Consider the following 27,793-nt stretch of genomic DNA (forward strand, 5'->3'; position numbering starts at 1 on the left):
GTTATGTATTCGTATGGAAATTAATACGATAAACGTCCTCTGAAGATTTAGCAGACTTAAAATAATGAAAAAAGCGGTCCTAAGAATAATTAAAGAGGCCATTGTGTTTTTTGTTAATAAGAGACGAACTCAACAGTATTCTACTGTGAACGCTTCATAAGAATTTCTCCATTCGATGCAAGTCTTAATAACTCAATGCCTTTATTATACGACTTTTCTGATTCAATCATCAACTCTTTTCCGTATATTTATTTGCGACACTATATATACAGTATCTCCTGAAAGACAAAGACATATTACTGACTTCTCTGTCATGGAGTCCAGTATGTCCTGGTCCAGAGCCTCTACACACTGGATGATCTTCTCAGGATCGGCTGGCGGAGCGTAGATCACCTCATGGACCTCTTGTCTGTCACAGTTGCAGTAGGCCGTCGACACATGCACAAATGCCTGTAAAAATGAATGTGTCATTTCCTCAACTTCAACCAAAGTAACGCAATCAAAATATATTAAGAGAGGTACAAGACTTGCCAATCGGTCTGCCATATTTTTAAGGAGTGCAGAGTACACAGTGAATCCAACTCTTGAATTGGGTATTCCTAGGAAAAGAACTTGAAAGGTGGTATGGAACATCTTCAAATCATTGTTCCTTTTAGTGTCATATATAGTTGTGCTTACATTCTACTAATTGTAGAAAAAGTTCCATCCTATTTTCCACTAAACTGGAAACTTTGTTTAATTATTTACACTACAATATACGAAATGGAAATGACATGAAAATGCCCTTTTTGAAGGGGCGGAGTTAGGATTGTATAGCCCTCTCTACCACTCAACCTCATATCATATACAGTAAATTTACAATAATTGAATACAGACATATGTAAACTGTTAACATACTTATATTTTATAATAAAATATTAACAAAATTGCTTAATTCACTTAAAATAACTCATGAACTAAAACAATATAATTCTTATAGAAAGGTAAAGAAAAGAAGCTAACAATGTAAAAAATAACAATAACACATTCAACCGCTCAAAACACACTGTGTGACCTCACATAAAACAAGCACCACCGCCCGTCACCCCCACAGTCTCCACAGCAAGTCCCTGACCCTCGCCCGCAAGTACAAATGACAACATGTTCTTAGATATTCTATCAGTTCATTAGTTTTTATTGTGCAAACACTGGTATTTTAACCATATATTAATGTTTAGTTATTATATTTAGCTCAGAAAGTAATTTGCATAAAAATGTGAACAACGAAACTCAATACTTGTTGGATTGCTACTAATAAAATATAACATTACTGAGAATAGATTTGGATTTAAAATACCTATATTTTGATTCCTTTGTTATTGTAGTTCTAATATGATTACACTATCTGGCATATTCAGAAAAACAGTTCAACTTCTCGAAAATGTCGGAGGAAAATAAATAAAATCTTCTAACAATAGTGCGTGATCCAAAAGCCAATTTGCATTATATAAGAACACAGCTTAGTTTTTCAGTAAATGTATAGAAATAAATTTCCCAAAATATAAATTGATCGTAAGCTGTTGTAGTTTTGATTGTGCTCGAAATCGGAGAGTATCGAAAGGATTAAATATTTCATAGCAAATTGTTTTTCCGAGATCATATTTTTTTTAACCTGATGCACGTGAACCCAATCAATAGACACGTAAAAATAGCTTTATGTCACCATGTGCCAGCGAGATAAAAAGAATGCAAGGCGCCATTTTCAGCCAAATAGTCTGTAATCCATATGGTGGAAGAAAGACTATAGAATATAAACATTACCCTATATAAACTAGAAACCTGATTATAAATTACTTGTATAGTCTGTAAGGTCAAAAGATCGTCTTAATGTACTAAAAGAAGGAACGTCCTTTGATACAGTTAGTATTGTTTTAGGAGATAATAATTCAAAAGTCTTTAATAAGCCTCCAATTATTTCTATTATCAGTATAAGTGACACATTCAGACAAGAATGAGATGTCCAACCTTTCAAACAACAAATATTCAGATCTGAACTTTTGCTGGACACACACACACACACACACACACACACACACACACACACACACAAGGGTTCTATAAGGCCTTTCATGGATTTAAAACTAAAAATTTACCATATCATTACCACTTGCTTAACTCAGAGAATCGAAACGTATTCGACATGTAGATAGAGAGATAGATAGACATACTGTACCTCAAGTTTGGGGAAGTTGAGGCAGAGCTGTGTGAGAGTCTTGGTGCCCTGGAGGTTCATGGCGACTGACTGACGTAGCGCCTCATCAAACTTGACAGTGGCCGCAGAGTGGAAAACTATGGACACCTCGGCCTGCAACATCCTCTGGTGTTGTTCACTCAGACCCAGCACGGGCTTCGTGATGTCGCCACACACCGTCGTCAGTTTCTTCAGTTGTTCCGGGTGGTGCTGTTTGAGCCAGTCAAATATCTGGACAGTCAGGAATATGTGTTTAAGTGTGTGCAATCTAGATAAAATCATTGTTCACCACTTGCAATAGAAACAATATCCACAGGATAAGAGTTAAATAACTTATATACAGGATGCCGGAAACTTCCAAAGTAGTGATGGCTTTATACTGACCCTGTACACTCTACTTGAGTTTCCAGTTCTTTAAATGGTTTTACCAAAAATAAAAAAATACTATTCTTCGTTTGTTCCATTCTAATTTTCTCTTCAACTTATTGGTCGATAATAATTTATGTTGGTAGCTAAGTTATTAAAGACTTAACATGTCTTTTTTAAATCGTTTTGTTGTTCACAATCCAGATTTCCATCTATTCAATAAATCTCTTCATAAAAAAGTCCTGGAAACTTGAAAATGTGTTCATTGGTTCCACTTGGTCCAAGCAAGAACTATTTTGAGTCAAAGTGAAAGCCAAAGAGAAGCAAAGTTTTCAATAAAAAGGTCGAAGGCCTATACACCTAGTTGGTATGCATTGGGCGCAGTACATCGGACATATTATGGTGTGAGTACCGAATATAAGGAGCTCATAATTGCTGAGAAAGAGTTACAATCAGTTCGGTAAGTACTTCCGATACGTTCTGTCGTGTTCTTCGATAATCTGTTATTGGTTTATTGTTTTACTTCTACATTGTTAGCAACAACAATGGAGTTTAAAAGAGATACAGCAGATAAACAAAAAGAGCCCAGAAAAAGAGAGATAGGTAAAACTATTATACCAATATTGTTGATTCCTACCAATTAGATTAGGTACCTTGGGGGTAAAAACTGATGAACTGCATGACTCGGTAAGAACCTGCTCCAATGAAGGTCATCATGTTTATCTACGAAAGTCCATAGAGGTCCTCGGAGAACACTATATTATCCAGATTCCTTTGTGTAGTTGATGCGAGACCCTACTTTATTGAGAAGGGCGAAGCTTAATGACTAATTTGTTGTATTGCCAATGACATTTTTTAATTTAATACGAGGTTTGAAATGCACGTATATCTTTTTTTCTTCTTGTAAACGTGAGTATGTCACTGAACTCCTCCGAAACTGTTGGAGGAGTTCATTTATGTCTTCAAGGTGAGTCGTGAAAGATTTAGATTTACCAATTAAAGCAGTTATAAATTACATTTATAAGATAACAAATGAAAGTTTTCAAAGCGCCTGCTCTTTGTAAACTGCAATTACGAGACAGTTAAGTATATTAAATAGCCAAACACTATTTAAGGCGTTAATATATGATGAATATTTGTCTTTAAATTAATTTCTGATTGAACTTAAAGCTTGAGACCACTTTATAATAAAGCACGTGTACGTGTAGCATGCGTCTTTTTATAATTTCGTTGTGGTTCACAGGACACCTCAGCCTACAAAAGATGTAAAATCGTTCATAGTTAAATTTGTAAATAATATCAGTAATGACCATAATAAAGTAACTTTAATTATTTATTAATCATTACTTGAATTATTGTGTGTTTGTAAAATTAAATATCGTAAATTAAAATGATTTTATTTTTGTTACAATTACTCAAAACTGTATCTACAAATACTAATCCTAATACTTTTATAAAAGTGAAAGTGCGTTTGTTCGTTTGTTTTGCTTCCAGGCATAAACTATTCAACCGATTGCGCTGAAATTTAACGCGAACATTCTTAGGATCCCTCGGATGAATATAGTCCTATTCTTATTCCGAAAATCCTATTCTGTGTCTCTAAAGATGTGAAATATTAATTAAAAGAACATTTATAATTTCATCAACTGTTCTGGGTAGACATCGTTTATTATTTTTAATTTGTTTACATTTATAGCGAATACAAATATTTTTAACGCAGTTTTAGATCTACCAATCTTACAAGATGCCCAAAATATAAGATGATCAGAATTTGACATTGAAGACTCTCTTTGAAGCAGTCAGCAAGAACTATGCTAGACAAAAGCTCAATGGTCTGTGTTTTTAAACTAATGTACCAATTCCAGCTCTAAGTGTTCTAAAATATTAACAATACTTTTCAGTATATAAATAAATGAACGCGTAGCTTAATTGTTAATGTACGTTTAACTGTACATTTTTATCAAATATTAAGTATTAGATCTAAAAGACAATGCTACTATCAACCAAAGTAAATTATAATGGCCATAAATATAAACTTTTTGACGTATTAGGATTGTGGTAACAAGGCGAACTCAAGATTGGCGTCGGAAATGTAATTCGAACCAGCAGTGGTCGTACAAGTGCAACGCCTACTAAATTGCGTGCAAAGGAGCGGGTAACTGCTAGCAGTGCAGATATACCTGTAAGAGACAATGTAGTCCAACCTTTACTTTAAGCTTAAAGACCGTTATCAAATCTAAATTAGTTGTCTTTTGACAAAAAATAGGGTTCTCAGAGCTGCGTATGCATATATATTTTCTTGATCAGAAAAGAGACAACACCAGTAGGCTACCGGTAATGGAATAAAAAAAAACTAACATCGAATTAAATTACAATGACCATAAATATACACTTTTAAACATATTTTCTTGATCGCGGCAAGAAGGCAACTCGACATTAGCGATGGAAATATCACTACACTTGAAACCAGAGAAGTGCTCATATAGGTGCAAAACCTACGAAATTACGTGGTGAGCCGCGGGTAACTGCTACTAGCATAGTGGATACTTAAATAACAAGCACCAACTCTTTACGACAATTATACATTACTCTAAGTTGTAATTTGCGATTCACTTCATACCTGCTTCGATGTCTTGTAATCTCAATTAAATAAGAACTAAACATACTTTCACCGTGGCTTTCTTGACTTACCGGGGCGTTAATCAACTCGTCCAGTCTCTTGCTGACGTCCTGTCCCTTCTTGGGCCGCATGAGGAGGTAAATACGGTCCAGCTGGGGACACGACCTCAGCAGTTTCTCCACAAGAACTTTGCCCATGAAGCCCGTGGCGCCCGTCACCAGGATGTGGCGGCCGCGGTAGAACTCCGCGATGTGGCCTTCGCTGCCGCTCATCCTGTCAACATTCAGAGACAATTGTGAACTCTCTACTCACTCATACTTTACCTGGTAATAAATTGTCTAGAGACTCACTGACGCTAGAGATGAAGGGTGGCACCAGCCTCTCTTGCAGACATAAAACCGCATCACTTTCAATGAGGATAGTCAAAGTGATGGTAAGAGTTCCTTTCATAATACCAATGTAGAAATATATGAAAGACCCATTGAAAATCCAAATATTTTTCTCCCATTCCTCCCATGGTTATTAGCTTACATGTCTAAAATATTACTAGATCTTTAGATTTTAATTTTGAAAATCCTGCAAGATGAAAGCAAAATCGAATTTTTATACTCCTACATTTAAAAGAGGACGAGCTACTAACGTTCCTGTTCTACTTATTTAATTTTACATACGCGCTTTTCAATCGTATAGCTCTTTAACTGATGTCTAGAACCAATTTAATGCTGCCGTTAACTTTATTCTTTCTCAATAATTGGAAACTGGTATTTATTACTATATGTTTATACAATTTATTTTTCATTATTAGTTATTCACCATAACCAGTTATTACGCTACTACAAATCAATGGGCTATTATACATGATTAAAAATAATGTTTTATATCAGGAAGACGCTGAACGATAAAAAATCCCATAACATTATTTCAATTTTGTGTGTTCAATGTTATGCTTTTGTAATGTAACCAAGCTGTTAAAGAAATAAACTAAAAACAATAGCATCGACATTAACGTTAACATTGATAAGGAAACACGTGAAGTTTTAACGTTAAAATAATTCATTATGGAAATCTATATTTTAATTTTATACTTCTAGTTTACCAGCCACTTTCAACAGTTATAATAACTTAAAATTAGAAAAATACATATAAAACATTTAAAAATCAATGTTATGTATTCATTTTGAAAATCTTTTAATCGCTTATACATAACGAAACATAGATTAGTGTTACCTCTAAGATTAACATCGAACAACAAGCATGTGTCAAGGTGCCTCTCCATTTTAAGTAATTTCTAATCAATTCTATTTGTTTATAATTATATGATACAATTATTATTCAATAATAATAATAATATATTTCAATTATTTATTCAGGCTCCAATATTCGTGAATCTTTTATCAATAATTAGGTGGCACAATACGAGTACATACGTTCTATTCTATCCGATTCAGATATTGTGGGCAAAAAAGAGAAATAATACATAACAAAAAACAACTAATAGTAAAAGACTTTGGCAAGTAGTATAAATTATAGTGAAATATATTAGTTTTCTTTTTACTGAGTTATCTAATCAGTACAGTATATTCAAAAGAATTTATTAATTTTTTACGCCGAATTTAGGTATATAAATCCGTTTTTGATATCAATTGAAATCTCTTACATTCTAGATGCGCCTTTTGTGGAATTGAAATACATTCGATTTTAGGGCTCTGTCCACGAGCTTCCAAAGTTTCAAACGTATGCATCTGTAACGGTGTGTGTTGTGTGTGTATATTTTTTTGCCAATAAGAAGAGCTCCTCCTTCAATAAAATTACTTCTCGTCGTTTAAGACCACATCAACTCCAATTCACAAATTTACACATTTAAATGATAAAGGTACCGATTGTAGCGTGGCATATAACGTATAGTAAATCAGAAAAACACACCAATTAAATATCATCGCTGTATATAAACATCAAGATTACATCAGACGGCAGTCCTAAGAAGAGTGAAAGCTCCGATCCAATATTTGAACCTTTGAACGGACGTCGTGGTCGTACGCAGGTTGGCTCGTGTGTCATTGGAGTTGAGTGTGCTGTAGTGATATTGCTAATAGCCGTTATGTTGGCACAAGTGCTTGCTGATTTCACGTGCTAATGTCTTTACCACCGTGATTTAGATGGACGGTGTTGGCAAGATAAATGTTCCACGAATACAGCACAGTGAATGGAATATTTTAATATGGTGATATGTTATTTGGCTTCTGGACATCGATTTCATTGCATCGTGAACATTTGTCCATCTATGTCTTAGTATATATCGATGTTGTCTTTACATCGATGGGTTCGATAGTTTTCCTTTAACTCCATTCGGTTGGCTATAATATACTTTATCTTATTAACTGTATTAATATTATAAATTTGATAGTTAGTACAGATTTCTGGATGTTTGATACTTAATTAAAACGTAGTGGGCGAATTTAGGCGAAGTTTACATCACTTAGATATAATAATAAATATAGACCTCTTTTTATTTTGCAATGCCATCCGTAAACAATCTGAAATTAAAAAAAGAAAATGTACTCGAAACACGGTCGAAATTGTTACATTTAACGGCTAATCGAGCCAAGACGTTGGTAATACCAGAAAATAATGTATTTACACACATATAAATGAATTTATAAATAAAAAAAACAGAGTTAACTGTGCAAAAAGTTTTCAAGATTATTAGGAAATATTTTGGTAGCGGAAAACTCCGAGCACAAAAAACGTAAAACACAAGTCTCGTTGCAACAGAATTCACAGTACCTTCATACAGACATACCTTGAAGCTACCATTTACTGCACTATAATATGAATATATCGAATAGTGTGCTTGTGAGGCACTGTTAGGTTTGGATTGTCTGATACCACGTGTTTCACTTACCAGTCGTGTTCTGAAATGGTTCGGCAAACAAAGTGAAGTCAGTTTGTGCATAGACGTATAATAAGTTTAAAGAAATCATTGATTGCAAAATTTAGAGTTGTGACCTAAAACTAATTCATATATTTAAGTTTTCCTGGACTGTCAATAGTTGATGACGAAATCTGATATTTTTCTTTATATCCAACGACAACTTTTGAACAATTTGACTTAGATTAATGAAATTTGTTGTGGAACTCCACCTATACTACCTCTACGTCGAAATTGAAAATGGTAAACATCAATCATTTGTGAACGGTGTTTACCGCTGTTGGACCAAATCGAAGCCTTCCGCGTTGATCCGAAATCCAGCAAACGTTGTATTTTAGTAATTTAGAAAATAAGGTTTTAAATTTAAGCTTATAGCTTGAAAAACCATTTAAAATGTATCGCTAATTCTGAACATTACACCACGGTAAAACTTACCAGCAATAATAACCACATTGTTTCTTCCAAAATATTTATTACATTTTATTCTCTCAGACTTCAGTTTTTCTATAATAACAACCGAAACATCTGATTTGCTACTGAAGATAATATAAATAATAGGCATAAATCAGTATTGTACATAGTGGTTATTCTTAAAAAAATGTATAGTTTATAAAATAATTTTATTAAAAAGACATAAAACATTTAAATTACTGTAAACAATGGAGACTACTAAACGAGTAAACTTGTCGATAAATTTCGTTTAACCGCTTTTGTTAATCTATATATTTAAATTGGAAGAATTCTTCATCTCATCTGTTGTAAAATTTATCCATCACTTTGGAACGTCATGCTCACAAATATTGAATGCTGTGTAAATAGGGAGGTAACTACCCACAAACAATAAACCGATGACCTTTAAATGCCAATACATTATTCAATAAAGGTATTTCAAGATCCGAGAATAAATTCAAACTTGTGTTCATCCGGTTTACCTATACCTTTAACTGATTACTGTAATCTAACCGTCCCACTGATTTTAAGTATAGGTTATAAAAGTCTGTTCCACGTGACAACATTTATATGACAAAGGTTTACATGATTAGCTCTGCTCTGCAGATTTTAATCTCAATTGGAAAACACAGAGGCCGCCCCCACACGTAGTGAGTGGATGTGGGGTGAGGGGGGGGGGCGCCCACGCCATCCGGCCGCCTACTCACTTGCACCCTGTTACAGTTTTAGACCCAAGCGATCGTGGGCGCCCCACCTCCGTATACTACTACATTCCTCTACCCCTCAATACCACCACTTCCTGTGGAAAGTTTAGGTGTTGCTATAGGTAACTTACCTAAGCACCACCGTGTGGTGAGCTTCATCGATTAAATATTATTAATACAATTACGTGCTTAAAGGGAACTAAATTTACAACCCCTGTCGTGACGAAATGAATTAGTGTTGCCATATTTAACCGACTATATTGGGAATTTATGTTGCAAACATTGACGTTGGTGGGGTTATTTTAGTTTCTTCGGTGTTGTATGTAGCCTTGTTTATAGACAATGGCCAACATAGTCGGTTGGAAACATGCCACTAAATATTTGAAAAAATTACTACCACTAAAAATTTTTGAAACCCTGTCGTGACAAAATAGACCAGTGTTACCATATTTCCATATCAATACAAGCGTTCGATTTCTAGTAAAGTAAAAAATTCAGTGTGTTAATAAAAGAAAGTGTCGTTGAAAGCTAGCAAAAGAGAGCGATCGAAAAAAATGAAAAGTGCCGCTTTTTAATAGACATATATTTATAAAACGTACAAAAATAACAAGTAGTGTATTAGAAGAGAGCAGCCTACCTCTCGCTGACATTTGGGTGCAAAAAACAAGAACTGATCGTTGTAATGACATATCACTTTCATTTTTTATTTTACTTACTTTGGTAAGTAAAATAAAATCTGTAATTTCTAATAATATAGGTGTTTACGTCCCCGCTAAGAAAAACTCTTCCAAACATTGTAGCCTTTGATAATGCCAAAGTACCCAAATTTTAATTTACAGTAACAATGACTACTTGTTTTAAAGGAATTTCGATTGAATTACATAAATACAACATTGTTATACTACTGATATATGTGAGAAATTCTAGTTTTCTTTTCCAAAATGCAAAATAAACAGAGAATGTAAGAAGAAGATATTTTATAACTCTTCTGAATTTGTAAAGGCGGCCAAAAACAGTGTTGGCTTCACTAGAAGAAAATTAAGTTCTCAATTAATATGTAGGCCTATTATGTGAATAAAACAGTAACGGACCTAAAATTTTTAGAAATAAATTAGTTCAAAACTTTTAGACTTTGAGGCATAGACTTCGGCTGACGTATTATCAGGCAATATATTTTACGATTAGTCAAGCTATATACAAGGGGTGAAAGTGTTAGTGTGGATTTTATAAAAAAATCTTTGCTAATTAAGAAAGTTTTAACAAATACAGTAGTACAATTGTTCATATATACCTACATAAGCAATTCTAAAATAACAGTTTGTTTAATTTAATAAAGATTACAGTTGAGGCCTAGCATTTACACAATCTATGTTTGCAGTACTAACATAGCCTACTCCTCTCACAATGCAAGGGGCCTAAGATTCGTTAGAGAGATATAAGATAATGGAAAAAATCAATACATGATAAGATTATTTTTCATGCCGAGACTATTGGTTTACTTTATGGTTAATGTAAATATGTAGACTCACCTGGTGCTGCAAATGTGATGGTGACCCTTCTTTTGTGATAAACAGAAGAATAGCCGGAAATCAAGTATAATTATATTTGCACCGGTATTGAATCACCTGACGTAAAAATCAACACAAGTGCAGCTGTGCATTGTGCAACAATTCCACAAACATATACGAGTATTTCAATAACAACTCCAAAGCTCAACAGCTGTTTTTGTATTTAAAAAAAGGTTTTACTAAATATATCTAGGACATGCTTGGGTTAATGAAACCCTATTTAAGATAAATTGTTATTTCATTCCGTTATGCCTCAAATGCAATGCAGGTTCCATAGAAAGTCTTCAACATTTAATATTTGATTGTGTGCAATATAACGAATTCAGACATGAATTGCTCACTAAACTGAAAGCGAAGAAAATAGATCCACCTTATATATTGAAAGATCTTTTAACGAGCTTTGATATGGAAATAATACTGGAAATTGTAAGTTTTCTTAAATCTATAAATAAGGTAATATAAAAAAAAAAAAAAAAAACTGGTCATACATACAAAAATGTTTATCGAGGTTCCATGCTCAAAGTAAGCAGAACCTGCTGAAATTCAGCAAACAAGAAGAAAGAAAGAAAATATATCTTACGTTAAGGATTGTTATAATTTTTTCTCTACTCTATGTCGGCATGTACTGTAGAAGGTTATTAGTAGTTACACGATATATACGCTTATTCTTCCCGTATTTAAATGACTAATGACATAAATAATTTGATTAACTTTAAATCATATAACAGTCCCTTAACTTCTAAATGTTATAGGTAGCCTATATAACATTTTTATATTATATTAATATTATTATTGTATTAATATTATAAGTTAGTAGTAAACTAACCTAAGTTGCTTTGTAAACCAGAGTTTATACTTGTAGAACGCTTGGGAATAAAGACATTAGTATTATTATACGATATTGTCGAATTACCAAATTATGGACTGAATTGGATTAAACCAGCTCAATAAAAGAATTTATTCGGTCAATTTTCATCCGTTTATAACTAAGGTATCTTTTGTTTTTTTATTAATTATCTTTTAAGTTTTAATCCGCAGACGACATTTTTGCTTTGACATGTTTACAATGCCGCCAATTTGAAATTACTGACGGTAATTCTAATAAGACACACAAACATGCAAAGATTACAAACACTGTAACTTAAACAGTTTCTAACAGAAAAAAACAAAGAAACACTAAATTAAATTAAATAAACCGTAATGTTATAGGATAGCAGCTTTTGGTTTATTTTCTAATTTTCAAACATATCCTCAATTATCCCCACGCTCTCTATATACATGGTAGCCGTACAAAAATTTCCAATTTAATGAGAATATCTCAGTTATAAAACTCAAGAGCAAAATCCAAATTAGCACACCCTCAGGACATCAACCTAAATAAATTATACCCAATCAATCTCAAGGACCGTCCAAAGACCGGAAGTGCGTCACAGCCACGTGACCTACAAAACTACTATGGTAACAAACTGAGACTTTCCATTCCGCCTCCAGCAGCATATTCAGGGGGCCATTCCCGAAACTGTCTGAAGAAATTATGGAAACAAATAAAATGGAATACTTGAGGAAATTATGGAAATAATGAAAATGGAATTCTCTGAGAAGGGTATAATTCTACTTATAACATTATCATTAAACCAAATTGTTCAACACCCTTCCCCGAACTCTACGATAATAAAGTTAATGTTAAGCGGGGTTTCATAGCTAAATGATCCCTCCAAATTTTCTTTAGGCTATGGCCTTGGCATTATTTACGTTCAACGAACTCTATACGACCAAACCAAACGCCTGTCGGTTCAGCAACGCCGTTCTCGGTTCTACTAGTAGTTCTTTAATCTCCTCCCATATTTTGATCAGGACTTCTTATGTAACTGATTCAATCGCAGCTCTGATTCGTTGTTTTAAGTATTAAATATACGAACGTTATGACAATGCACGTTTCCAGACAAGTGAAAGACAGTCTTAACACTACAAACAATTCGATTTATAAAATGTTGATTAAGTCCATTTTCCTACAGAATAACAACAGCAGTCGTACATAACACTTCAATTTGTCATCTGCCCTTTGAGGATGCAATAGTTGAGGGTTTAACCATTAAATTTGAGTATTGTTTTCAAAACTTTGTGAACTGTATACTTAGGGTATACAGTTCACGTTTTTGAATGTTTTCGACGGTTTGATCCGTTTATCTCGTTTATAACCTACCTGTCCGCGTTTTTTCCAATCACCTGTCTATTTCCTTAAACGTCTTATCCCATCAATAAATGGTGCATGTGTCCGAGGGATTGTCATGAAACACTCACCGAAACTCACGTTGCACTGACATCACAGTATAAAACTTTGCTAGCCACAAAATATACTTAACTTTTTTTACAAACTTGCCATTAAGGCTGATTTCGCAAAAACGTTAGCCCCATATGAAAACAGTGGGTAACTCAGCTAATTAAAACGAAACTGAATTAAAGAACTGTTTTAATTTATATATGTTTCATAGACCTACAATCAATAGTAGAGTAGTATAATAAATTAAAATTGTGACATGGCTTTGTGGACACAATGTATACTAGGCCATATTGTATAGCTAAAATAAAACATAATGGTAAAACTTGGTCTCAGATGTACACGCTTTAAAAATCGACAACACAACAACGATAAAGCAGTTTTCTCAGTAGTATCTAACACTTAAACAATTACTGTGACCGCGGGAAAAGGATAATCTATATATATATATATATATATATATATATATATATATATATATATATATATGTATGTATATATAAATGAATGTTTGTGTGTTTGTCCTTTATGGAATCGTACACTATTTGACCGATCATTATGAAAATTTGAATGTATCTGTACTTTTCGACGGAGAAGGTTTATATGCTATACTCATTTATAAAACTCACCACGAGGTGGTGCTGCAAAATATAAAAGTTTTCAAAGCGCCAGCACATTATAAATTGCAATTACGAGACAGTTACGTGTATTAATTTGCCAAAGACTATTTGAAGGCACTAATTTATGTTTGTCTTTATGGTAAATATGTGGTTGAACTTAAAACTTGACTGTTAGACCGCTTTATAATAAAATACATGTACGTGCATGAACCAGAAGTACAAATACACGGGCAAAGTTGAGTTAAAGCGTGCGAAGCCGCGGGAAACAGCTAGTAAAATATAATTTAATAGGTAAATATTTAAATTTCAAAATCAGTTTCGCAGAACACACATGTTTGGTGATGAAGACCTAAGGGCGTCTGATCACAATACAATTTACACTGTACAAGCACACAACCTGCTCTTTCTTGAAATCGACAGAGAAATATCTCTTTAAGAAAGAAAGCGATCGCCAGCCATGCCAGTTATGGTGGAGGATCATGTTTTTCTTACGTTCACACAGCTAGAACCAATCGTCAGACACGTAAATAAATGTTAAATCGACGTTAGCTAACTACATACAGACGTTATAAGTGGCGATTTTCATTATGTTTATGTAGTTGTATAACAATGATATACCGTTTAATGATTTTATAATGATTTACGGATCAGGCGATCGGTTTTAATTGCATCAAAGTGGGGATGTAAGAATGTAGGACTGACTTGTCAAGGAAGACATGTCGTTTTATGAAGTATCAGGGTTACAGATTGCAGTAATAGCCTAGGGTTACAGATGGGTTTGTTGCGAACTGTAGGTCCGACTTGTAAAGGAAAACGTGACGTGCTATGCAGTATCAGGGTTGCACATTGCAGTAATATGGTTACAGATGGGCTGGTTGCTAACTGTAGGTCCGAGTTGTCAAGGAAGACGTGTTGTGCAATGCAGTATCAGGGTTGTAGATTGCAGTAATAGGGTTACAGATGGGATGGTCGCGAATTTTAGGTCTGACTTTTCAAGGAATACATGTCGTGCTATGCAGTATCATGGTTGCAGATTGCAGTAATAGGGTTACAGATGGGCTGGTTGCGAACTGTAGGCCAGAGCCTGATCGCCATGCGAGTCCAGTAGCGCACGTCCGCGCCAGCCGTGTACTCGTTATTGCAACCTTCACCTACACTAGACGTTTACGTACGTAAACCCTATTGAGGCCCGTCGTACAGCACCACACCTCTTCATTCAAACCTATAAACAGTTAAGTTGCTAAACTTCCGACAGATCGTTTGCAGTGTAGATTGGGAACTCCCTTTCTCGTAATATCATAATGTCAAATCCAAGAATCCTGCGAAGATGCTGTAGAATTTAGAGTAGTCTAATAAAAACTTTTTGGTTTAGAGAGCAAATTTAGAGCTCATAAAAATGGGAGTGAATTCTTAGAGCACATATGTGACGTATTGAGCAGGTATGACTAAAAAAAGAATATTTTAGAAGTGGGAAATTACTACAAAAAATATTAGGACTCTTATAGAGTACATATTGCGTCAATTCTGATACAAATGTTTAGCTGCTATAAACAAAATATACAGTATACAGTATCAGACCGCTACTTTCCAGAAGCAGAAGCGGACTATGTATAGATGTATGAATTGTATGACTGATAAATGATCACCAGGAGGAAGTTGAACTGGGGCTATAATATTCACTCTTAATCAACCCTTCCCACCTTAGCTGTGATAATGAAATTATATGTTTGGGATATTTAAGCATCATTATGGCGTGGCATGTCCAGTTAAACACCTGTTAAACAAAACAAAAAACTTAAACTCTTCACGGAGTGAATTAAAAACAATTCGGATATTTGGTAGTCCAAACTCTAATCTCAGATTGTAAAAATAAATCTTTAATTTCAATTATTCAAAAGTGGAACCATCGCCTCTACTGAGGATGTAAATTACCATTTAATGTAAGTTACCACACATGTTACCACTTAATGACATACTGGGTGGGTAATAGAAAGGTAATTACTACGAATCTCTTTCGACACCTAGTAGCCTGCAGCAGTCCCTGCGGTCTGTGTATATATGACGACACTACTCGCTCAAACTCCATCGACTTTCAAATTGTGCAAAATGCACAAAATTGAAATAATTTGACTTTAATTATATAGAAAATTTATTTCTTTGCACTTCATGTCACTATGGTTGACAAATTTCATATTGAATAATCCATTTTCAAAAACGCTGGTATTATTGAGTTGAAAACTAATGTTTACAATACATTTTTTTGTGTTAAAATTCGACTCAACTAACAAGTAATATGAATTTTTTATAAATTCCTACTTTATGTTCAAATAATATTGTAAATTACAAATTTATATTTCATTTTTTTATAATTTCATATCAATCATAGTTAACATAGCTACGACGAGAAGAGTTGATTCAGTGTGAATTTTGGGTTTAGCTCCAGTTTAGCTCAGGGAATCAACCCTTCCCACCATACTTACGTTACGTATAGAAAACTCGGTTGCTCCACCGTGCTTAGAGATCGCGTCTAAGACATTGTAGTGCAGTCTACAACGAGAATAACGGCATGACGAGAATGCCTCTTTACCTAGATTACACTATACTTTGTAATCTAGGTGCCTCTGATGTCGAAACTATGTAAACCGGTCATTTAGAACATTTTCGACGCCGAATTTTTTAAATTTCTTCAGGCAAATATGACTCCAGATTCCAGGAGTCAAGTCTGTGCCAGCATCATGTCCCAGACGCTACACTAAGAGGAAGGAGAACGTTTAGTAAAAAAAACAACAATCAGTTTGTACTTGTTTTTAATTAATCTCAAAAGAAAATTAACATAATAGGACACAGCAAAACTGCGTTATTGTTGAGTATATTGTGTTATATTCTAAAATGGATGGACCTATGTTCTATTCACGATTTAAACACTGCAGGAAAGTGTCGACTGTTTGAAAAGTAGATTGATTGAATAGCTCCAATACTACATAACAGGGCTGTTTAAAGTTATCACTTTTATTACTCAAGATCTGTAAAAAATATGGTTTGCAATATTAGTGTTTATTGGCTGGAGGAAATCAAATTTACAACAATGTGAGTATTATTGTAAACTGGTATATGGAATTGAGTGAAAAGATCTTTTTACTTGTCATAGACTTCTTTTATAATATAAAGACCAATTGCTTATTTTCAAGCAGGTCAAATATATGTGATCCTAGAGGGCTAAATTGTATATAACTGTCCATGCTACTCTTATTATCATTGTCAGGCGCGGTAGCATCGGGAAGGGAGAAGCTGAGATTAAAGAGAGAGTATGGTGTGTACAGAAAACATAACATATTACGCTTTTATCTTAAAAGAACACTGTAAGTCAAAAGTACTTATTTGTTCACTTTAATAAGCATTTTATTGGAAGTTAATAACAGCATTGTTATGGAATTTAACTTTTAAAACCTAACCAAAAACAAGTGTGAAAATTGTCGTCACTATGCACATAAAATACAATGAAACAGAAATATTCTTATATAGCTTTAAAGCTTTTGTTGCTAAGTTGTACAGGTTTAGTTCTTTTTCAAAAGTTAGTTTATTCACTACTAATAAACACAGAATCTTTTCAAGTTTACAGGTTGTACAGATTTTCTCAGAACAGCGAAATAACTACAAAGGTCTGAAAATTTAACTTTAACTTTTGTAACACTGAGTTCAGATTAGTAAAATTAAATATTTCGGATTAGTTTTTTTATATTATTTTCTTACAACAATAAAAATTTTATAATAACGTTTCCAAAATTTTTGACATTTTTATACTTTGACTTAAACCATCTTACCTGAATAAAGTTTTGGTAGGACTATGCAGGGAAATCCAACTAAATTTCAAATTAGTATCTCCTATAAATTAAACAAACTACGCATGAACTGGATGAATATTTCTCTTTTGTACTGTTGTCTACTCCTGGCAAGGAAGAAATTATATATGATTATAAAAATATTATAAGAAATAAGAAATTATAATTGTTACCTTATAAGCGGTAAAAATTTTTGGCTGAAATGTCTGTATTTAAGAGTCAAATAATTTTTTCCATGTGATAATTTAATAGTGTAATAGCTTTTAGCGATAAACGTAATGGGAGACCACAAGTTTGAGGAACTCATTTAATTCTTGAATACTATAATACTCACAGAAGAAAATTCATTTATTCAATATTGCAAATGTGTTTATTGATTTTCTGTTCAGTAATTTTTATATATATATATATCTTGTGTTCGTGGGTATGTGACTGAACTCCTCCTAAACGTCTGGACCAATTTTTATGAAATTTTGTGTGTGTTTTCAATGGAATTCGAGAATGGGTTAGATGCACAATTTGGTCCACTGGAAAATGTGTTTTAATTAATTTTTCATTTGTAAGTAGTTGTTGATTTTTTTGTGTTTTACATTGGATCCGGCAGACTGCACTACGACACGTAATACAAAGTGAATTGATACTTAACAGCTGTTATTACTTTTGTAATAACAGCTGTTTGTTATTACAAAACATTTGTTTATATTTAAAATTTAGACAATTATTATCGTGAAGTGCTTAATTAGTAGTGTAATGCAGATTGTATAGAAGAAGTTATTGCAGATAGTAAACTATCTAATGCAATGAAAATACTATTACACTCTGTTATAAAAACCACATCATAGAACAAAGCCGTGAATGTTTGCACATAATGTAATCGAATTTGGCTAGATCGAAGGTAAATGAAAAGAGCTGAAAGAAGACGCTTTATGATCGAAATTGGTTTTCGTTGAAAAACTTTTTTGATCGGAGCCCCACAATAAAACTGGAAATATCTTAGACAAAAAACTAGTTTTAACAGACCGAATTTGATTCTTTATAACCTAATTAGTTTATATAGATCCATCCATATAAATTAATTGTACTGAATAACTTATAAACACCTAGCAAAAACCACGAAAGATATAGGTAGGAAATATGGTACACACATTCATATGCGCCCGAGAGGGTCACGGAGAAATGACTATCAATTATATCAGGAGTGTTTAGAATGTGATAGAAACAGACTACGTGATTATAGTGTACTGTTTTTCAACAGGAAATTGCGTGCGAAGCCGCGGGCAACTGCTAGTAATATAATATAATAATTGTTTCTTGCAGTTATAATTTGTGATTTAAACTTAAGATAACTATATTGTTCAATATTTGGTTAATGTTATAATTAAATTTTGTTTTAGTTAAATACACTCCATGTAGGCCTAAACTGTATTTGTAGCGGTAGATTTTAATTATTCCTGCATAAGCTTCCTGGTGATTGGTGGTAGAGAGGGTGTGGTTTTACTGTAAACTTTATACGATCTAAGTTGATCTTTTCCCGTTTTATTAGTTCAGAAGAACTATAAAATAAAGATTTTAAAATCTAATATTTCTAAAAAATGTCCTCGGGAAGGCTCCCGGACCCCTACTGATCTGGAGGATTTTCCAGATCACCGGTGTTTTGGATACCTCCCAGAGAAGATTCCTGGGTACGACACTGATCAGTACGAGTGCATTACACGGTTACTGTCAACCCTGGTATTCGGGCTCTTAGCAGTAACAATAACTGGAATTGTACCTGTACCATTTTAGGAGGACTTTGTAACATTTTATTCTAAACCAGTAGGTGTACATTTTGTACTCAGTTACTCAACTAACGAGTACAGGTAGAAGCCTGTAGAAATAGTAAGTACTAACACTACTTTCGTGGTTGCTGCGTTACGTCATCAAAATTCAAATATTTAATATTTTGTACAAATTTGAATTATTACATGTGCAGTGTCGTGTATTTCGAAAATTAAAATAGTTATAAGGTTAGAATTTATATATTTGATTGTGATATATTTCTAAGTTCCAACATAAATATTGGTCTATTATCGAAAATAGACTATTAGGCGATCTAATGTTTGGAAATAAAAGTCTCTTGGGGTGGGACAGGTCCCGTTCGTCCCCCAGTCGGTACGCCCCTGGTTCCTTGTATACATACACTATATTAATCCTTCTTTCACCCAAGGAAGCTCCTTATAAAGTGGTGGTTTGTTTATTTGCAAGATTAAATTTAACTTGTTTCTTAATGAATTATTTTCTAAAATGACAATTCTTAAATAGGATAACATCACAGGTTTAGTGCAAATAAATAAACACAATACAATAATTGGTCGGCTGTTTCTGTTTGGAACAATATTGGTCCAAACAATGGAACAATATTGTATGGAACAATATTCGTTCCATTGTTGAACTGCTGATTCTTTAGACGGGATATGCATGGTTGGACTAAACTTGGAATAATTCAGTTATTTTTTATCCGATTTAAAAACTCAAAATACCATTCAAAGTGTTATAGTATTTTCTTTAAACAATTATTTTTGTAAAACTAATGGTTTTAAGAAATCCTAGTTTAAACTTTTGTAATGGGCGCCATTTTAAAAATCAATTGCCAAATTCGACCAACCTTTTTTTTATTCACATATAATATCAACATAAGCAGTTAAACAAGTTTGATTACAAGTAAAATATATAAAATAAGATTTATTGGTTTAAAATATATTTTTAATTAAAAATAAAACACAAAAAGACGGACAAACCGTAAACGGAAAAACATAGACCACTACTTGCATTTAGGTCTAGGCTCTGTTTTGTACGTGAAACAATAGCCTATCCTAAATTTTGTAGAGAGAGTTTTGAAACACCCTGTATAAGCCAAAAGAATTGCCAACGCTGCGTTTACAGAGGCACTTACCTTCTGACTCTGCAGATATTGTAAACCTGGCAGGGAACTAGTGAGGAGGAGCTATATGTTCTCATAATTCAAATAATTCTGATAAAATAATATAAGAATAATTAGAAATAACCAAGGCAATTGATAAGGGGTTTTATGTAACTGGCGATATAATAAGTAAGGTACATACACACACTATATGTATGATACGCATTCTTGCAAATACGACAAACGATTTAATTAATTGAAGAGCACTTTTCCAAAACCTGCTAAGTCCAAAAAGGTAATTTTTCAGGAAACCCGTTTTTTGAACAACCGCTCATTTATCAGATTACTATGCACTATATTAAGTTAAAAGAAGTACTTACTTATTAAAATATTTGAAAACACTGATTTTTAAAAATTTAAATGAATGAAGTCAATTTTTGAGAAGGCTTTTTTCCAAACACAGCTAAGTCCAAGGAAGCACTTCTACCTCGTCCTGGAAGCACAACTTGAGGGCTTATAAGCCCTTCTAAATCAAAATCACTCATACTAAAGTTTTAAAAGAATATACTTAAAAACTGGAAACATAAATGCAACACACTGGCAGCTTAAAACATCAACAAGTGAGGTTATGTTTATTACTGCTATACCGCATAATAGCTTGAGTCAGTCAGCTGTTGTCCTGTATTGCGCATGCTTCTGGACATGGTGGGTTTTGGAAAAAACCTCTGAGGGACCTAGATAAGTTTTGGAAAAAAAATCTGTTTTTATTTTATTAAAATAAATGTGACTAAGAGGGTTTAGGAAAAAATTATTATAATGCATGGTAGAGCTGTGAATGTTTAATAATGTAGTAATAGCAACTCAATTTATAACAAAATGGACTTAGCAGTTTTTGGAAAAGAGCTCTTCAATTGTTAACGCTTACTTTGTCTTCGTAGCCTACTTAACTTTTTACCAACAAATAACTATCAAAACCTGAAACATGTAATGGTTCAAAATTTCTTAAGGGACATAAATGAAATTAAATATGTTTTCATATTTGAGGCGGAGTCAGGGCAGTTTTAGCCCTCTCTTCAACTCAAACTTATAGAATAAAATAATATAGAAATAAAATATATGAATCAAAGAATATAAACCTTACATCAGGTATCAGGGAGAAGTTTTGAAATTTCAAAATTCGAATATTGGGATTTAATAATACAAACCATAAATTTGTATAGCAGGAGAACAATAACTGAAATCTGTAACACTGCAAAACTTCATTTAATCGCCATTCAAACGTGACATAAGAACCGAGATTTTATGGTGATTAGCGATCATAAAATAAATTGTCACAAGGGCTCGATTCTTATTGCAGCTGACTCGTCGACAGACTGTGATTCTCATATATAAATTAAAATACCTTTCCTAAAAAGTTGAATGTTACAGACAATCATTTTTAGGGACCGTTTACCTTAGTGTAAAAAACGTTCCAAATTTATATAGATAAAATTATGTCAATAAAGTAAAGTGGTTAAAAAGTTATTTTGTTCCATACAAAGCAAGGGTACGCCACACAACGTATGGCGTAACAGGCTTCGGTAAGTATGCATGCAAAATTTCATACCCATATAGCTCATTTCACTCTCTTTATGACCTGCGGACAGATAAACAGACACAAAATCGTTATAGAAAAGAAAAAAATGTACATCTAAACGATGCTCAGCTAAATTTCAAGGTTGAACATGCACTATCAAAGTATTCCTGATGCAGAATTATGAAGTTTTATATGTGCATACAAGTAATCTCGAGTAAAATACAAAGCGTACTGATGAAATCTTTCTCGATATATCTTGCCACATGATACATTCACATTTTGTTCATTATCTTGAGTTTTATAACAGTGTTCAGAAAATAACAGTTCCGGTAAGCTAGCAGGTACAGTAATGCAAAAGTGCGCCGAATTCAAATATTGTAACCGACTTTTAACATAGATTCCAGTACATTATTTTTTTACTCTGCGAATAAACGTGTTACTTGTTAAAGTCTCAAATGATTGTACATAGTTTGTTAACATATTGATTTATTCTGTTATTTTCTCGTTGCCATCATGGTTACTTGTAAAACCAATGACAAGATATTCACTAACACTCTGCCAAATCCCATGGGTTAACATGCACCATTATTAGTCTAGGTGTTCCTCATATAAAATGAAGCTACGTGCACAATTTCAAGTTATACGTCAGTTCGTTTTTGTGATATCATGTGGACAGACATACAGAAATGAAATCTGTCCAGCTCCTCAAGTGATAGGCTTCACTAACGCTCAGCCAATAATAAATATAAATAAACACGTAGAAAATCCTTTAAATCGAGTTACAAGTTGATTTGGCCCGATCTCTCTCATTAGTTGTCGCGTCAATGTGTTTCAACAAGACTTAACTTAACTTTTCCGATTTTAAAGTTTGTTAATTGGCATTTCGGGTTGTAGTCATATAGTTAACTGAGGTATTTGAGGTTCTTTAATATAGTACCGAATGAAATTGATACATAGTCCTTTGACCTCCTTGTCTGAAACGTAATATACGTGAAATTCGTACTTGTAAGAATCGTAAACTCATCTAACGTCAATATATGTGCATAGATAGTAGATACACTTTTGACAGCTCTGAATGTTGAACTGTTATTGACGTATACAAAGGTGTGTTTTGGTCTAGGAATGATAGAAATTAAACCAACCCACCCCAATCAACTAATTTTGCCATCATAATTATTACCGTACTTGCTGTGAATCTTAAAACTCGTGAGGCAGTTTTAATTTAGGTATACTTGGCCGCTAAAATGTTATTTTTTAATTCACCTATTTTCCGCAATGACGCAAGTATGTAAACCTCAAATTAGACGTAACATAAAATTACTTCAATTAGACAATGGGTTATATGAAGCTAAAGATAAAGGTAAATGCAGCTCTCTGATGATAGATTGTTCTCAAGCCTTTGATGCAATCAGTCATGAAATGCTTCTTGCCAAGATGAACAATTATGGCTTTGGTTAAGGTGTGATTTCATAGATGAGATCATATCTGCAAGATAGACAGCAAGTCACAAAAATTTGGCAATGAGACATCTCAGCCACTTTTTGAATTTCGAGGTGTACCTCAAAGCAGCTGCCTCGGCCCAATTTTGTTCAACTTGTACATATCAGACTTCTCGCTGTGTGTGCAAAGTTCCACCCTCCATTTCTATGCAGATGACTGTCAGCTGCATCTCGCTTAAGAGCCTGATATGATAGAAAGGACCATCGGTCAGATCAATGCTGATGTATACCACATGTCAATTTGCTCAATCCAAACTGGACTAAGGCTCAATATAAGCAAATGCGCAGTGCTGCATATTGCTCCGCACAATCTGTTACAGACCCTTAGTGAGAATGGGTTGGCAGTGGTGCTTAACGGTGAGAGGTTGGCCGCGTGCGATAGATTTAAGACTCTTGGAGTCGTGTTAGATCGAGATCTCGCTTACGATCACATTTCTCACGTCGCCCAGCGTGAGATCGGCAGATTGAAGGGTTTATGCAGATTTAGAATATTACTGCCGAAGACTGCGAAACTGTGGCTTATGCAGACGATGTCCTGACAGTATTGTACTACTGTCTACCTGCTTATGGGAACAGCATTTCGAGAGAGGACGTTGGCAGAATCCAAAAGCTGCAGAACTCAGCCATTAGGTTCATTTTCAATATAAGACGGATTGATCATATCTCTCCTTACTAAGATGCTGTTCAGTTACTTCCCATAGATGCAGTGTGCAGGCTACTGACGTGTTGCACGGTCCCCAAGGTTCTCAGATTTAGAGAACCACAATATCTCTGCAAGAAAGTCTTGTATCGTGGGAAGGTCTCTCAACGAAGCACCCGCTAAGTGGAAGGCTTCACTTTCCGAAAGTGAGGCTGGAAGTTGGAAGAAGAGGCTTCTCTTATTTTGATCCCAGCATATGCAATGGCCTCCCCGAACATATTACAAGTATTATATCTTGTTCGTCTTTTAAAGATAAGATGAAAGAATTTTTAATCAAAACCAACTAGTTGTGGATGATGAGGTGTGATTTATGTAGTTTTGTTAGTTTTAGTTATGATTTAGTGTTGACATGATTGATTTGAAAAACAGTTTTTTTTTGTTGAAATACGCTCATGAATAAAGGCATTTTTTATTTATTTACTAGCGGGCCCGGCGCGCTTTGCTGCGCATTTCAATAATTTTTTGCAAAAGTTGCCCGCGGCTTCGCACGCAATTTCCCGTTGAAAACAGTACACTATATTCACTTATTCTTTTTCTATCACATTCTAAACATTGCTGAGATAATTGATAGTCGTTCCATCGTGAGCCTCTTGGGCGTATTATGAAGGTATGTACCATATTCCTGCCTCTATCTAGCTGTTACCCACGGCTTCGCACGCAAATCTTAAGAACCGAAGTCCTTATATTACTTAGTAAATTTTTTTTTTACTATAATAAATTTTAGATTAAATTAGTTATATCTCCGATGCCACGATTGAGCTTGCTTTGTTGTCTCGATCGAGAGAATATGTACACACGGAGTTTTGAGAACCATACTTCTGTCAAAAAAAACAACTAAGGTTGATTTTATAACATTCTTTATATTTGTAGCCAACGTAAGATAGTAATTATGATATCTGCATTACTCTTCTGATCAAGCATGAGCATGGTTTATATTAAATAAATATTGCAGTTAAAGGTGAATTTTTACGTCAAATTTGAATTGTATTATCTGGATAGTAAAGTCTATGTTTAACAGTGATTGCAAAAACAGTTTAAACAAAATTTGTCGTTTCTCTTAAGCTTACTCTATGCTTTAAAACTATAAGTGTAATATATGTTTACAAAGAACAGCTGATTAAAAAATTTGAAAAGACGTTAACATATGTTTGCTGCAATGCATTTCTTATGGGTATTTCTGTAACCAGTGGGGCGGAATCCTGAATCGGGAAAGGGATGGGCATAGCTTATAAACCTTCTCCGTGGAAAAATACATATACGTACAAATTTTCATCATGATCGGTCCAATAGTTCACGATTCCATAAAGGACAAACATACAAACATTCATTTTTATATATATAGATATCAGATGCAAATTTATACTGGAGTTTCGAAATGGGGACTCCGCATATTCAGAAAATTAGAATCACTCTCAACCTAACTGGTGAGACTCTTCTACCTACTAAACATTCTACCTTATGATCATTCAATATTATATGTATATATATTAAGGCATGATCGGGCTACAGTAAAAGAACTCTTTATTACAATAAACAACCCCTGTTGTGTAATAAAAATACAGATACATTTGGGGGAATAATTTAGCAAAATTTCATTTCAATATTTAATATTTAGTTTTTGACATTTATTTTTATACAAATTTCTCTGGAAATTAGCAAATTTCAAAGCTTTATCAATATTTAAACGGGCCTAAATCAGTTTATTTGCAGTGCGCTGGCACGATTAATTGGAAAAACAATTATTACTGAGTTTTTTACTCTTACTACTTTGTACTTGTTTAATTTCTTGTAGTGGTAATATATCTAAAAATATGTGTATTATTAAAGTGTAATTAGCTATTTTAAATTTGAATTACTAGTGAATTTGTAAAATTATGATTGACATAAAAGATTGAATTGATGTAATTTGAATGAGTCGCAACGATTCTCGAAGGTCGAGGAAACGTGAGCGTAGCCAGCGGGATTGACATAATTATATATACGAAAGATCTGATTACGTCATTGGTTTCGGTGTACTCTATGAAGTCAAATGAGAATTCGCGAGCATTAGACGGACTTAATCCTGTAAAGCCAGCGGGGGTAGGAATACTCAATCGCCTAAATAGAAGTGTACGTATACAACCAAATGGAACCGTGATATGTATCATATACGTCAATAATGGTACACCATTTAAGATTCCTTAGTTTAATTTTACACAAGGTTTAAATACCCTTCATTTAAACACAATTTTGTTTTATTAACAAAATTGTATAGGTATATATGTTGCAGTTTCAGAAAGTAGGGCACCATTAAGTACAGTAATAATTTCACAATTTCTTAATGCCAGCACATTAAAACGTTTTCAAAACGACTCCTTATTTGAAATAAACTAAAAGTAACTGTTCTTTAACAAGTACAAATGAATTAAAAAATGCAAACACTTGAATTATTTTATAACTATTTAGCTTTTATGAATTGTAATTATAGTAGTTGGTGAAATACTTATTAATTGTTTTAATTGCACTCGTATCTAATAAAAAAACTAAATTTTCGCAATATTCAATCAAAAATACCGTTGAAAACTAGTTATATGCACAAACATATATAACCCCGACTCATTCTGAACATGTTGTATTGAGTCAATTTTACATTTGCTCATTAATTTTAGACCCAAAATTCTTTAAAATGTGTTTGGATCTTTTTGAAGTTTTTTTTTGATGCACGAAGGAATTGAACCCCGTTGGCAAGAGCTACTACTGATTTTGAAGTCGTAAAAAAATTTTCATTTATATAGTTTTAAATATTAATGATCCTTATTTTCCAACATATACAGTAATTATTAAAACATTTTAATTTGGTTCAGTAGGGCTGTTCCAAGAGCACGTGTGTTTAAATTGAGTATACAATTACCATTCGGTATCATGTGTTATTATGATAAAACATATAAACAACATAAAATGAACAAACACAAATAGAATGTATTTCACTATCTATAAACAGTAACGATGACACCAGAACAGCGTTATCTTGCGTTGGGTTACTTACATGTGGTGTGGATGGGTACGTCCTCTAACACAACATATCACCGACTGACGGGTTGTGGGTACGCCACGATGGTGTATCGGACACTCTGGACGTTGGGTAATTGTCTGGCAGCTACGTCATCTCCCTGACGTACCTACACTACGCACCGGTACGCTATCCCCGGGTGCATGTGTATGTACGAGAGCTACAATGTCCCATTTTATCAAGTAGTGATAATTTCTTTGTAAATAGCTACCTAACGTAGGATAGAATTATTAATTCTGAATTCGAATCGATAGATATCAAGTAGTAAAAATTAATTTTTACTATTTAACAAAACTAGAGGCATTAATTGTGAACTTTTAAAGTGTTAGATGTTTTTGAATTTATTTACCAAGCGTAAGCTATTGAATTGTATTCGAACCATATATTTATTAATTTATGATTATTAATATACTAATTAATTAATAGTCTAAATTTATTTATTTATTAATATTAATATTAATTCTAT

The 27,793-nt window shown here is 33.5% G+C and overlaps 1 protein-coding gene across 3 annotated transcripts in view; it reads right to left on the reverse strand.

Annotated features, from left to right (window-relative positions):
* LOC124363031 (putative fatty acyl-CoA reductase CG5065) overlaps positions 1-27,471 on the reverse strand; it is a 33,883-nt gene extending 6,412 nt beyond the window's left edge. Inside the window, exons 1-4 of one of the 3 annotated variants that reach the window (XM_046818091.1) lie at positions 27,304-27,471; positions 5,288-5,489; positions 2,213-2,461; positions 305-450 (exon numbers count right to left, since the gene is read on the reverse strand). In XM_046818091.1, the coding sequence (XP_046674047.1) occupies positions 305-450; positions 2,213-2,461; positions 5,288-5,489; positions 27,304-27,305 (599 nt within the window). In that variant the 5' untranslated portion in view covers positions 27,306-27,471. Of the gene's footprint in view, positions 1-304; positions 451-2,212; positions 2,462-5,287; positions 5,490-10,828; positions 10,913-20,536; positions 20,558-27,303 lie in introns of those variants that run through there. The other 2 variants (XM_046818093.1, XM_046818092.1) reach the window with 2 other exon arrangements.
* Between the last annotated feature and the right edge of the window lie 322 nt (positions 27,472-27,793).

This window comes from Homalodisca vitripennis, chromosome 5 (genome assembly GCF_021130785.1).
Source record: "Homalodisca vitripennis isolate AUS2020 chromosome 5, UT_GWSS_2.1, whole genome shotgun sequence".
NCBI classification, from domain to species: Eukaryota; Metazoa; Arthropoda; class Insecta; order Hemiptera; family Cicadellidae; genus Homalodisca; species Homalodisca vitripennis.